General features: G+C 34.2%; 1 protein-coding gene across 1 annotated transcript; it reads left to right on the plus strand.

Annotated features, from left to right (window-relative positions):
- Nucleotides 1-352: 352 nt before the first annotated feature.
- On the plus strand, nt 353-1282 carry LOC114028464 (olfactory receptor 13A1-like). Its single transcript, XM_027842703.1, has one exon. It carries the CDS (start codon nt 353-355, stop codon nt 1280-1282), a length of 930 nt encoding a protein of 309 aa, XP_027698504.1.
- The last annotated feature ends 12109 nt before the right edge of the window (nt 1283-13391 follow it).

Below are 13391 nucleotides of genomic sequence, written 5' to 3' on the forward strand. Positions count from 1 at the left end.
ACTGAAGTTATGATAAAATGTCAGATGAAAAAGAGCATTATTTCCCTGAAGGAAGATTGATTGTGTGTGTGTGAGTGTGTGTGTGTGTGTGATTTAATTCTGCATGGACAATGAATTCATTGAGAGGAGATCACACTAACCAAATCATGTTTCTCTATTTTTTGTCCGTGGTGTAATAGAATAAGATCACTTGGCAAAATTTGATTTTGGAATATCAAAGTATTTTTAATTTTCCTCATTTTATTTTGGATCTTTCTTTCTTTCTTTTTTTTTTTTATTGAGCAAAACAATCTATTGTTCATTGGATTTTGTGGGCATATCCTGACAGAAGAAAACCAGACCACCTACTCATATGGCATCAAGAAACCATTCATCAGTGGTGGAGTTCATCTTGCAAAGTTTCTCTGAAAACCCCAAGATTCAAATCTTCCTCTTCAGCCCCTTCTTAGGACTTTTCATAGTGGCTTTCACATGTAACTTCCTCATTGTCATTGTGATCAGTCTAAATTCAGGCCTCCATACTCCCATGTACTTTTTCCTTATAAACTTGTCCTTGATGGATGTTCTCTCTGCCTCCACTGTGGTGCCCAAGTTGCTGCAGAACCTAATGACCAAGAACACCATTTCCTATGGTGGCTGCATAACTCAGATCTATTTCTTAAGTTGGTGTTTGGGGGCGGAGCTTTTGCTTTTCACAGCCATGGCCTATGATCGATATGCAGCCATCTGCCAGCCCCTCCACTACAGCACTATTATGAGCAAAGCAGCTTGCTACCTCATAGCATCTGCAGTGTGGGCTATCAGTGGGACCAATGCAACAATAAACACCATCATGATTGTTCACTTATCTTTCTGTGGCCCCAATGTCATTGATCATTTCTTTTGTGAGATTCCTCCCTTATTGCCTCTCTCTTGCTCCTCAACCTATGTCAACAATGTTTTGGTAATTATGGCAGACATGTTCTTTGCAGTTTTCAATTTTCTGCTCATTCTGGTGTCCTATGGTTTCATCATCTCCAACATCTTGAAGATCAGGACCAAGGAAGGGAAGAAGAGAGCATTTTCCACTTGTTCCTCCCACCTTATTGTGGTCACCATGTATTATTGCACCATAATTTATATCTACATTCTTCCTGGTTTGGGTCAGTCTCTGAAGGAAAGCAAAGTAGCTTCAGTGTTTTATGCCATAGTGACCCCTGCCTTGAACCCTCTGATCTACTCCCTGAGAAACAAGGATGTGAAAATAGCCCTCAAGAAATTATGTCCAATTCTTAGGAAATAATGGACCATTTGTCAAACTGATACAGCTCAGAACAATGGGATTAAGAGTATCTCTGAATCAGAAAATTGTACATAGATCACAGCTTTAGACATCATTTCTTCTGGTAGGCAATGCTTCTGAACTCAGGATGTGTTCTTAGGTGAACCCCCTAACTCCCTTGCTACCTTTGTTCTTGAAGACTTTTAATGAAGGAAAAGTCAGAATATGTCCAAAGAATATCACAGAAACATTCAAAGGGCCATACCATGTGAGATCCTCGGTTTAAACAGAATAGAATTTTCTTCCCAAGACATATTCTAAGAGATAATTTATTTGAGGGTATGGTTTGCCTGTTCTCTCTGATGTCAAATAATTATATAAGACATATTGGAATTTTTATTATGAACCTGATAGGCTTCAAGTGCAGTGGAAAAGGCCTCAATTAGGTCTCTAACACCACAAGAGGACTTCCTTTGATTTAACTGAGGAGTAAAGAAAAGGCCTCTCCTTGCTTTCTCTCCTCATGCAAAGGAAAGGGTTTCAACTAAGGCTGATTGTATTAGAAAACATTGGTGACTGTGGCAATGGAAAAGTCATAAAGAAAGACTAGGAGTGTGGACAGGTCCTCAATTTGATTCCATCTGCAGAGTAAGAGAGATCTAGAAGTCAACTCCTGAGGCCTCAGCAATGATTAAACAGGAAAAAAGAGGACTTTTCTTATGCCAGGAATGATCAAAACACCAACCCAGAAGGTGAAAATAACTGAAAAAAGTACCTATAATTAGAATGTCAAAGAAAAAGAATTCCCACACAACAATTCGGATTTTTCAAAAGAATACATTTTTAAAATTATATAAGAAATGAAAACTATGTAAAGAAAAGAAATAAGCATTTATGTGGTGGTTACTACGTAATAGGCACCTTGCTAAGTCTTTTTTCCAAATATTATCTCATTTTATATTCTCCACAACCTAAAATACAGGCACTATGGTTATCCATGTTTTGCAGTTGAGGAAACAGAGACAAATAGAGGTAGTAAGTGTTTGAGGCCAAATTTCAACTCAAGGCTTTCTGATTCCAAACCTAGTCCTCTAGGAGGAGAAAATTGGAAATAAAGTCCCAGAGTTTAACAGAAGAGGTATAAAACCCTACTGTAGTCAAAAAACGCTAAAAATCATAATGGACCAAATTAATGATTCAAAAAGTCAACATGAATTCTTAAAATAAATTTAAAAGAGTGGAATCTAAGAAACTGTAAGATATTTGATATAAAAATAACTGACCTTGAAAATAGATCAAGGTGAGATAACTGAAGACTTATTACATAATAATTCCCAAGAAGTTGTTGATGAGTCAAAAATCCCCCTGGGATTTATAGTTTTTCACAAAGAAAACTAAGTGGAGATCAGCCCTCAACTGTGGGTGAGTGTAGAGATTTTTTTTTTCACTAACAGTGGCAATGTGAGTTTTGGGATTCTCAAAAATGTGGTCCTTATTTTACAAATCTGCCTCATGTTTCTTGAGCCAAGCTACAACAGGATGACATGAACTTCATAACCACAAAGAAAAAAAGAACTTGGATATCATTTTTCAAGAAATCATTAAAAAAAAATCCAGACATATAAGAACAAGAGAGCAAACTGAAAATAGAAAGAATACACTGATGATCTCCTAAAAGAAATTCCAAAATCAAAACTACTTGATGTGTTACTGGCAGTACTCAGAGCCTCAGAGAAAAATATAAGTAATCAGAAAGAAAGAATTAAAATATAGAAGAACCACAGTCAAGATTGAACAAGATTTGGCAGCTGATAGAAAGAGAGAACATGGAGTTAAATATTCTATGAGGCAAAATACAAAGGTCCATAACCAAGAATATCTTACCTGGTAAAAACTGAGTATTATATCCTATGAATAAAAATGGACTTTGAATGAAATAGATTTTCAAATATTCTTGATAAAGACTGAATTGAAAAAAAACTTTGAAATAAACACATACAACTATTTATATTCTAATGGAGATAGGACAGAATGTTAAAAGATTTCTTTTGGAACCCTATTATCACAGGGATCATAGAGGAAGTCAACTGAAACAAAGACTGATAAATACTTTTCTTTTGAAGATGTAAGAAAAGAGACCATTAGGGAATATACATTAAGGGGAGATGGGAGAAAAATGGCAGCTTTGTGAAGACATAATCAGCTTTTATAAGTAGGCATATATCCAAACACAGATAAAGTGAAGAAAGTGAATGTCCCTTGAATTTGGCTTTAATCTAAACTGGGCAAACGAGGGCAGAACACACACAGAGTTTGGTGTATAAATATATTCAACTGAACAGTGAAAAAAATAAGAAAAAGGAATAGGGAAAGGGGAAATAGAACTGGGAAGGTATATTCAGGAAGCTATTGGTGTTTTTAAATACAAGAAATCTTATGCTTGGGGAGGGGTTAGTAAGGAGAAGGTTACAAGAGGGGAAAAGAACAATAAATTTAAATGAATGGGAAGAAAAGAGTGAAGAGGAGGAAAACTACAAGATTATAAAATGGAAGGGAGTAAACAATTAATTATCATAGCTGTTAGTGTTCTTGGGATGAACTCATTTATTAGTAATTAGAAGAATTTCAAACTACCAAAAATGTAGAGCTAGAAAAAACAATAACAACATTCATTTGGAATAAGAAAAGGTCCAGAATATCAAGGGAAGTAATGAAAACAAATGCAGGGAAAGGTGGCCCACTCATTCTAAAAATATTCATAGTAGTTCTTTTTGTGGTGGTAAAGAATTAGAAATTGAGCGAATGCCCATCAATTGGGGAACGGCTCAAAAAGTCATGGTTTATGAATGTAATGGAATACTATTGTGCTATAAGAAATGAGGAGCAGGCAGACTTCAGAAAAACCTGGAAAGATTTGTATGGACTGATGTTGAGTGAAGTGAGTAGAACCAGGAGAACTTTGTACACAGAAACAGCCATGTTGTGTGATGACTAATTTGATAGACTTAGCCCTTCTCAGCAATGCAAGGATCTAAGACCTCTCCAAAGGTCTCATGATGGATAATGCTATCCATATCCAAAGAAAGAACTATAGAGTTTGAACGTAGATTGAAGCATACTATTTGCTATTTTTTTCTTCTTTTGTGTCTTGTTTCCTCTCTCTGGTGGATCCACCTATTAATTCTAATTCTTCCTTACAACATCACTAATGTGAAAATATGTTTAATAGGTATGTATATGTATAGCCTACATCAGATTGCATGCTGTCTTGAGGTGGAAGGCAGGAGAAGATGGGGAGAAAAATTTAAAACTCAAATACTTATGGAAGTGATTGTTGATAAAGTAAAATAAATTAATAAAAAAATCCCTTTATTCCAGGTATAAATACCACTTAATCTTTTAGTTAGTATTTTATTTAGGACTTTTGTATCCATATTCATTAAGGAAATTGGTCTATAATTTTCTTTTTCTGTTTTTGTGCTTCCTTGTTTAAGTATCAACATCATATTTGTTTCATAAAAGGGATGTGGTAGGATACCTTCTTTACCAAATATTCCAAATCATTTATTTACTATTGGAATTAGTAAATCTTTAAATGTTTGATAGTATTCACTTGTAAATACATCTGGTCCTGGTCTTTTTTCCTTATGAAGCTCATTTATGGATTTTTCAATTTCTCTGTTCTAAAATAGGTCTGTTTAGATATTTTATTTACTCTTTGCTAATCTAGGTAACTTATATTTTTGTAAATATTCCTACATTTCACTTAAATTGTTACATTTATTGGCAAAAAATTGGGCAAAATAAGTCCTTATAATTTCTTCAATTTCATCTTTCTTATTAGTATATTCACCCTTTTCATTTTTGATACTAGTTATTTGGTTTCCTTCTCTCTTTTTAAAATATATCTATATTTAGATATTCTTTTACTTTTTTTTGAAAACACAAAAGTTACCCAGGAAAGTATAATACCAAGGTTGAAAAACCCGGATCTTTAATGAAATAGAAGACTGATTCGCATTCCTAATGAAAAGAACAGCTATGGAAAAACTTTGAAGTTCAAATAGAGGAGTTAAAAATCATAAAAGATAAACATAAGGGACAAAAGAAGGATAAACTAATTAAATTCAAATATGGGGGAATAATACATGTATTTCTTCTGTACCTTATCATTATCAGTGTTCATAGACGGAGTCTAGACTAAAAGCCTCAGAGTGATTCTGTTATGTGTCGATGATCTTAAAAGAATGGAAAGAGAAGGGGAAATTAACACCTAGGAGAGGGTGTAGAGGGCAAGAAAGGTAAAAGAAAAGTATCTTGTATAATCAGGGCACACAAGTACCCATCTATTCAAACAAGAAGGATGGGAGGGAAGAACAGCTGATGCTTTAACCTGATTCTCATCTGAACTGATCACAGTAGAAAGACATACACACACACACACACACACACACATACACACTGAATTGAGCTTCACACAGTCAAGTGTACATGACCCTTTTCTGCTTCTTCGCATAGTCTACATCTACTACTTCTTTTCCCAGTCATGGAAAAGCATGATTGCCATAAATATTCTGTATTGTCTTGGTGTCCAGACTGTGCTACATCTGTGTCTTTATTTATTCATTAAACACTATTCTAATAATGCAACTTTGTTGTTGTGAACCCAATGCCATTACTCACGTCTTCTGTGAAATCCCCCCCCCCATCTCTTATTGTCCTCATGTACTTCCACCTATATAAATAATGCTATAACTCTCCTGGCAGGTGCCTTCTATGTAATTGTACATTTTTTGTTTACTTTGATGTTCTCTGTGTTCATTGTGTATAGTATAATTATAATCCAGATAGCAGTGGGGAAGAAGATTGCATTTTATCCTTCCCATCTCATTCTCTTGTCCATATGTGACTGATACATTTTAATTATACTTTACATATAGAAGTCTTAGAGAGCTAGGTGGCACAGTGGATAAAGCAGTGGACTTGGAATCAGGAACACTCATCTTCCTGAGTTTAAATTCAGCCTCAGACACTTAATAGCTGTTTGACCCTGCTCAAGTCACTTAACCCTGTTTGACTCAGTCCCTCATCTGTAAAATGAACTGGAGAAGGAAATGGCAAACTACTCCATTAACTTTGCAAGGAAAACCCCAAATGGGGTTACAAAGAGCTGAACACAACTAAAAAATGATTAAACAAAAACAATGATTACATAAGGCTTGCATCTAACCAAAAATTGTTATTACCATTATCGTCTTTATCACTTCATTATCCTTCTTGATGGAATACATATAGAAAAGCCCAAGTCACTATGTTACTATTATTCTTTCATATTTAATATATTATATAGCTTTGTGCAGGCAGATAAAATGAATGCTTTCTGTAATTGAATAATTCTGCTAGAATGTATGCTGTGATTCTGATGATTCAGTTAAATTTACTTTAGGACATCTCCAGGAATAGATAGGATGTTGTAAATGACATGCACATAACATTTTTGCCATAGGGTTTTAATCTCTTCTAAATCTCCATGTTTTGAAAGGTTTTTTTTTCAAATAATTTAGAGATTTTGAATACTTGATGTGACAGCACCTATTAAGAATCTTGTTTGTGAGCATTTACAAATTAAAGTTATATTCAGATAGCTGTTGGTAATAGTTCTGTCCCTAATGATGATCCATTTCCATCACAAATTTTTTGAATTTTTTTGGCAGCTATCACTTCAAAGAAAGGGAGAACATGGAGTGAAATATTCTATGAGACAAAATACAAAGGTCCATAACCAAGAATATCTTACCTGGTAAAAACTGATTATTATATCCTATGAATAAAAATGGACTTTGAATGAAATAGATTTTCAAATGTTCTTGATAAAAACTGAATTGAAAAAAAAGCTTTGAAATAAACATATAGAACTCTTTATATTCTAATGGAGATAGAAGAAAATGTTAAAAGATTTCTTTTGGAACCCTATTGTCACAGGGATCATTGAGGAAGTCAAATGAAACAAAGAATCATAAATAATTTTGTTTTGAATACAGAAGAAAAGAGACCATTGGAGCATATACATTAAGGGGAGATGGGAGAAAAATGGCAGTTTTGTGAAGACATAATCAGTTTTATAAGTAGGCATATATCCAAACATGAATAAAGTGGGGAAAGTAAATGTCCCTTGAATTTGGCTTTAATCTAAACTGGTCAAAAGAGGGCAGAACACACACAGAGTTCGGTATATAAATATATTCAACTGAAGAGGAAAAAAATAAGAAAAAGGAAGAGGGAAAGGGGAAACATAAGTGGGAAGGTATATTGAGGAAGCTATTTGTGTTTTTAAATATAAGAAATCTTATGCTTGGAGAGGGGATTAGTAAGGAAAAGGTTAAAAGAGGGGAAAAGAACAATAACTTTAAATTAACAGGAAGAAAGGAGTGTAGAGGAGGAAAACTACAAGAGAATAAAATGGAAGGGAGTAACAATTAATTATCATAGCTGTTAGTGTTCTTGAGATGAACTCATCTATTAGTAATTAGAAGAATTTCAAACTACCAAAAGTAGTTTTGTACCACTAGAAAAAATAATAGCAACATTCATTTGAAATAATAAAAGGTCCAGAATATCAAGGGAAGTAAAGAAAACAAATGCAGGGAAAGGTGGCCCACTCATTCTAAAAATATTCATAGTAGTTCTTTTTATGGTGGTAAAGAATTGGAAATTGAGCGAATGCCCATCAATTGGGGAATGGCAGAACAAGTCCTGGTATATGAATGTTATGGAATACTATTGTGCTATAAGAAATGATGAACAGGCAGACTTCAGAAAAACCTGGAAAGACTTGTATGGACTGATGCTGAGTGAAGTGAGTAGAACCAGGAGAACTTTGTACACAGAAACAGCCATGTTGTGTGATGACTAATTTGATAGACTTAGCCCTTCTCAGCAATGCAAGTATCTAAGACCTCTCCAAAGGTCTCATGATGGAAAATGCTATCCACATCCAAAGAAAGAACTATGGAGTTTGAATGTAGATTGAAGCATACTATCTGCTATTGTTTTCTTCTTTTGTGTTTTGTTTCCTCTTTCTGGTGGTTCCACCTGTTGGTTCTAATTCTTTCTTGCAACATCACTAATGTGAAAATATGTTTAATAGGAATGTATATGTATAACATACATCAGATTACATGCTACCTTGGGGAAGCAAAGGGGGGGAAGAAGGGGAGAAAAATTTAAAATTCAAATGCTTATGGAAGTGATTGTTGATAAAGTAAAATAAATTAATAAAAAAACATCCCTTTGTTCCAGGTATAAATCCCACTTAATATTTATACTAGTATTTTATTTAGGACTTTTGTATCCATATTCATTAAGGAAATTGGTCTATAATTTTCTTTTTCTGTTTTTGTGCTTCCTAGTTTAGGTATTAATATCATATTTGTTTAAAAAGGGATTTGGTAGGATACCTTCTTTACCTAATACTCCAAATAATCTATTTAATATTAGAATTAGTTAATCTTTAAATGTTTGATAGTAATCATTTGTAAATCCTTCTGGTCCTGGTCTTTTTCCTTATGATACTCATTTATGGCTTTTTCAATTTCTGTTTCTAAAATACTCTGTTTACATATTCTATTTCCTCTTCTGCTATACTAGGCCATTTATATTTTTGTAAATATTCTTCCATTTCACTTAAATTGTTAAATTTATTGGCATATAATTGGTCAAAGTAACTCATAATTCCTTTAATTTCTTCTTTGTTAGTGGTAAATTCATCTTTTTCATTTTTGATAGTAGTGATTTGGTTTTCTTCTCTCTTTTTAAAATATACCTACATCTAAATATAGTCTTACTTTTTAGGAAAATACAAAAGTTACCCAGTAAATAAAATTCCAAAGTTGAAAAAGTTGGATTTAAATGAATTAGAAGACTGACATGCATTCCTAATGAAAGGAACAGCTGTGGAAAAACTTTGAAGTTCAAATACAGGAGTTAAAAATCATAAAAAAGATAAACATAAGGGAAAAAAGGATAAACCACTTAAATTCAAATATGGGGGAATAATACATGTATTTCTTCTGTACCTTATCATCATCAGTGCTCATGGGGGGAGTCTAGACTAAAAGCTTGAGAGAGATTGTGTTATGTGTTGATGATCTTAAAAGAATGGAAAGAGAAGAGGAAAGTAACACCTAGGAGAAGGTGTAGAGGGCAAGAAAGGTAAAAGAAAAGTATCTTGCATAATCAGGGTGCACAAGGACCCATCTATTCAAACAAGAAGGATGGGAAGGAAGAACATCTGATGCTTTAACCTGATTCTCATCTGAACTGATCACAGAAGGAAAATCACACACACACACACACACACACACACACACACACACACAAATACGCTTCAAACAATCAAGCGTATGTGACCCTTTTCTACTTCTTCACATAGTCTACTTCATCTGAACTACTTCTTTTCCCGTCATATAAAAGCATGATTGCCAAAAATACTCTACATTTCCTTGGTGATTAGAGTGTGCTACATCTGTGCCTTTATTTATTTATTAAACACTATTCTAATAATGCAACTTTCCTGTTATGAACCCAATACCATTACTCACGTCTTCCATGAAATTCCCTCCCCCCCCATCTCTTCTTGTCCTCATGTATTTCCACCTATATAAATAGTGCTATGACTCTCTTGGCAGATGCCTTCTATGTGATTGTACATTTTCTGTTTACTTTGGTGTCCTCTGTGTTCATTACGCATAGTATAATTAAAATCCAGACAGCACTGGGGAAGAAAAGAGCATTCTACCCTTCCCACCTCATTGTTTTGTCCATATATTACAGATACATTTTAATTATACTATACTTATATAACACTTAGGTGGCTAGGCGGCACGGCACAGTGGATAGAACAGTGGACTTGGAATCAGGAACACTCATCTTCCTGAGTTCAAATCTGGCCTCAGACACTTATTAGCTACGTGACCCTGGTCAAGTCACTTAACCCTGTTTGACTCAATCCCTCATCTGCAAAACGAACTGAAGAAGGAAATGGCAAACTATTCCATTATCTTGGCCAGCAAAATCGCAAATTGGCTTACAAAGAGTTGAACTCAAGTGAAAAATGATTAAACAAAATACAAGGATTTCATAAGGCTTGTATCTAACCAAAAGTTATTATCACTATCATCTTCAACATTTCATTATCTTTCTTGATGGAATACAGATAGAAAAGCCCAAGTCATTATGTTGTTATAATTTTTTTCATATTTAATATATTATGAACCTTTGTGCAGGCAGTTGAAATGAATGCCTTCCATAATTGAGTAGTACTACTAGAATGTATGCTACTCTTCTGATGATTCAGTTAAATTAACTTTAGAACATCTCCAGGAATGGATAGGATGATGTCAATGACATGCACATAACATGTTTGCCATAGAGTTTTAATCTCTCCTAAGTCTCCATGTTTTGAAAGTTTTTTTTTAAATAATTTGGAGATTTTGAAGATTTTGAATACATGATGTGGCAGCACCTATTAAGAATCCTGTTCTTGAGCATTTACAAATTAAAGTTATATTCAGGCAGTAGTAAGCAATAGCTCTGTGTATAATGATGCTCCATTTCCATCACAGATCTCTTGAATTTTCAAGGATGGTTGGAGGTTAGCTTTTGTAGCATGGACATTTGTCTTAGTTAATAAAGGCTCACTTTCAAGCTTCTGGTGGCCTACTTATGTTTTTTAGATATCCTGTAGAATCTGATTTCTATCATTGTTGTTATTATATTTCTATGATTTTTTCTTTTATTTTCTAAGGAGTAAAGAAGTCATACTATATGTTAATTCTGTTAGCACATCTTAGAGGCTTGTCTATTTAAGATTCCAACATCTTTTTATTAGTGAGTTCATTTTGTTAATTCACTAGTGGAAAAATAAACCTCAAAACATCATTCACATCAGTTGCTTAATGCCAGGTAAACCAAAGAAGAACTTAGCACTTGTATTTTCTTTTGACTGGCATTATGGTGTCATAACTTCAACTGAGTCCAAGATAAGTCATAGTTTAATTGTTCCTCTAGAGGCTAAGAAGACAGAATTTCCCAGGGCTCTCTTGTAGCTGACCTTTGGAAAATGACTAGGCATAACTGCATCCCTGTTCAATCCCTACTTATAGACCAATGAACTCACAAACTAATGAGCACTGAAGGTTTTCTAGAAAAAAAGCATCTTCCAGTTGTTACCCTCTAGCAGAAAAAGGTAAGTTTGCTAAGAAATGAGAAATAGTGCTTCTTTGTTATAAGAGCAAAAAACTGACCCACAAGAACAGGGAAGGAAAAAAAAATTCATGTTTAAAATTTAAGCATGTTTACATTTTTATGATAGATCTCTTCTTATCTATGTAAGTTGTCAAAAGTGGGAGTGAGGGATAGAAAGAGAAAGAGTGTGTGAGGAAGTCAGGCAGATAAAAAGAGAGAAATGGAGACAGAATGGGAGGGAAAGAGAGAGAGGAAAGATAGAGGCAGAAGCAGAGACAGAGACCGAGAATGTTCAGTAAAAGATGAAATGATATAATTTTTGATAAGAATAAAAAATGTTATTTCTTTTTTCCTTTTAAAATTCCATCTTAAAGTTTGTGATTGAATCAAAGAACTAGACTCAGGAAATTCTTCATTTTCAGGCATTTCTTTAAACATAATTTGCTATTACCACCACTACCACCACCACCACCACCACTGCCACTACTACTCCTACTACTACTACTACCACCACCACTCCTTTTGTCCAGACCAGTAATTTCGTGGCTGTAGGGACCAATAGTATAGAAATTTGCTTCATTGATGCAGTTTGGCACCAGCTGCAACTTGTGTCAATTGCCTGGGGCACTAAGCATTCAGTCCCTGACACATTCAAGTATGTGTCAGAGGTATGACTTGAATACAGTTCTTCCTGACAGTGAGGCCAGCCTTCTGTGTCCCCTTCTGCACTGCCTCTCACATCATGTATGAATTCATGGAAATAACATATTGTGAGCTCTAAACATTTTGAAATCTTCGAAGATGAAATTTTGTTCTATGCGGTTTTGGTGTAAAGTGTAGGTTCTATGTCCTGCTTCACAAGTTGGTAATTTCCTTTATGCAAACACACAATGAACTATAACAAATATAATAAACACAATAAAAACAACATAATACAGTATAATACAATAGGTAGATGTATATGACATATAAATGTATAATACATTTATATGTGCATGTTATTTATAAATATATCACAACTTTATGTATATATATATAAATTTTATTTTTATTCTATTAGTAATATTTTTTAAAAAAAATTTGCCTAGCTTAGTCATATAACTGCCTTGCAGTTAAGTGATTTCCCTCTTTGGGATCATATAATCACGCAAGTGTTTATACCCATTATTTCAAATAGACAGCATGGCATAGTAGAAAGATAATTGAACTTAGAAAAGGAAGGATCTGATTGGACTTAGAGTTGATTAGATCTGATTAGATTACAAATCTGATCTGATTAGAAATTAGAATCAGAGGGATTTAGCTTTGTCACTTATTCCCATTGGTGACAAACTGGTTGAGGTCTGTGAGCCTGATTTCTCATTTGCAAAGTGAAAATAATTACATCTGTCCCATGTTTTGCAGGACTGTGTGACCATGAAAAGAAATGTTGTATAAAACTTTGTTTTATACAGGCTTATAGATTTCTTCAAAATCTTAATTCTTTTATTAGCAGAGAGTTAACCTGAGAGTTCCAGAACTTTCTATTCCATCTTTGTTAGATATTACAATAGAGAACTGGTTAACCTTATAGAGCTAGTTAAGTTTTCCTTTCCTTCTTTGGTAGGGACAGTGGCAAGAGGTGGATCCAGACATGGGGATCACAAAGGACAGGTGAGGAGTGAAAGATGAGAAGAGACAAAAAAGCCAATTGCTGCTGGCCCACCTTCTCTCCCCCTACCGTTTGCATTGCTTCATCACAGATGATGTGACACCAAAATAACCCAATCCTTTTTCTTGGAAACCCACTATCTTGGAAACTCACCAGGCTTGTCAATTTCATATCTTTGCTCAAGTATCTAATCTTCCTTCTCAACTAACTACTAATACTTTGAGACTTTGGAAA

The sequence above is a fragment of the Vombatus ursinus genome, unplaced genomic scaffold, assembly GCF_900497805.2.
Source record: "Vombatus ursinus unplaced genomic scaffold, bare-nosed wombat genome assembly UNPS02004915.1, whole genome shotgun sequence".
Classification (NCBI taxonomy): Eukaryota; Metazoa; Chordata; class Mammalia; order Diprotodontia; family Vombatidae; genus Vombatus; species Vombatus ursinus.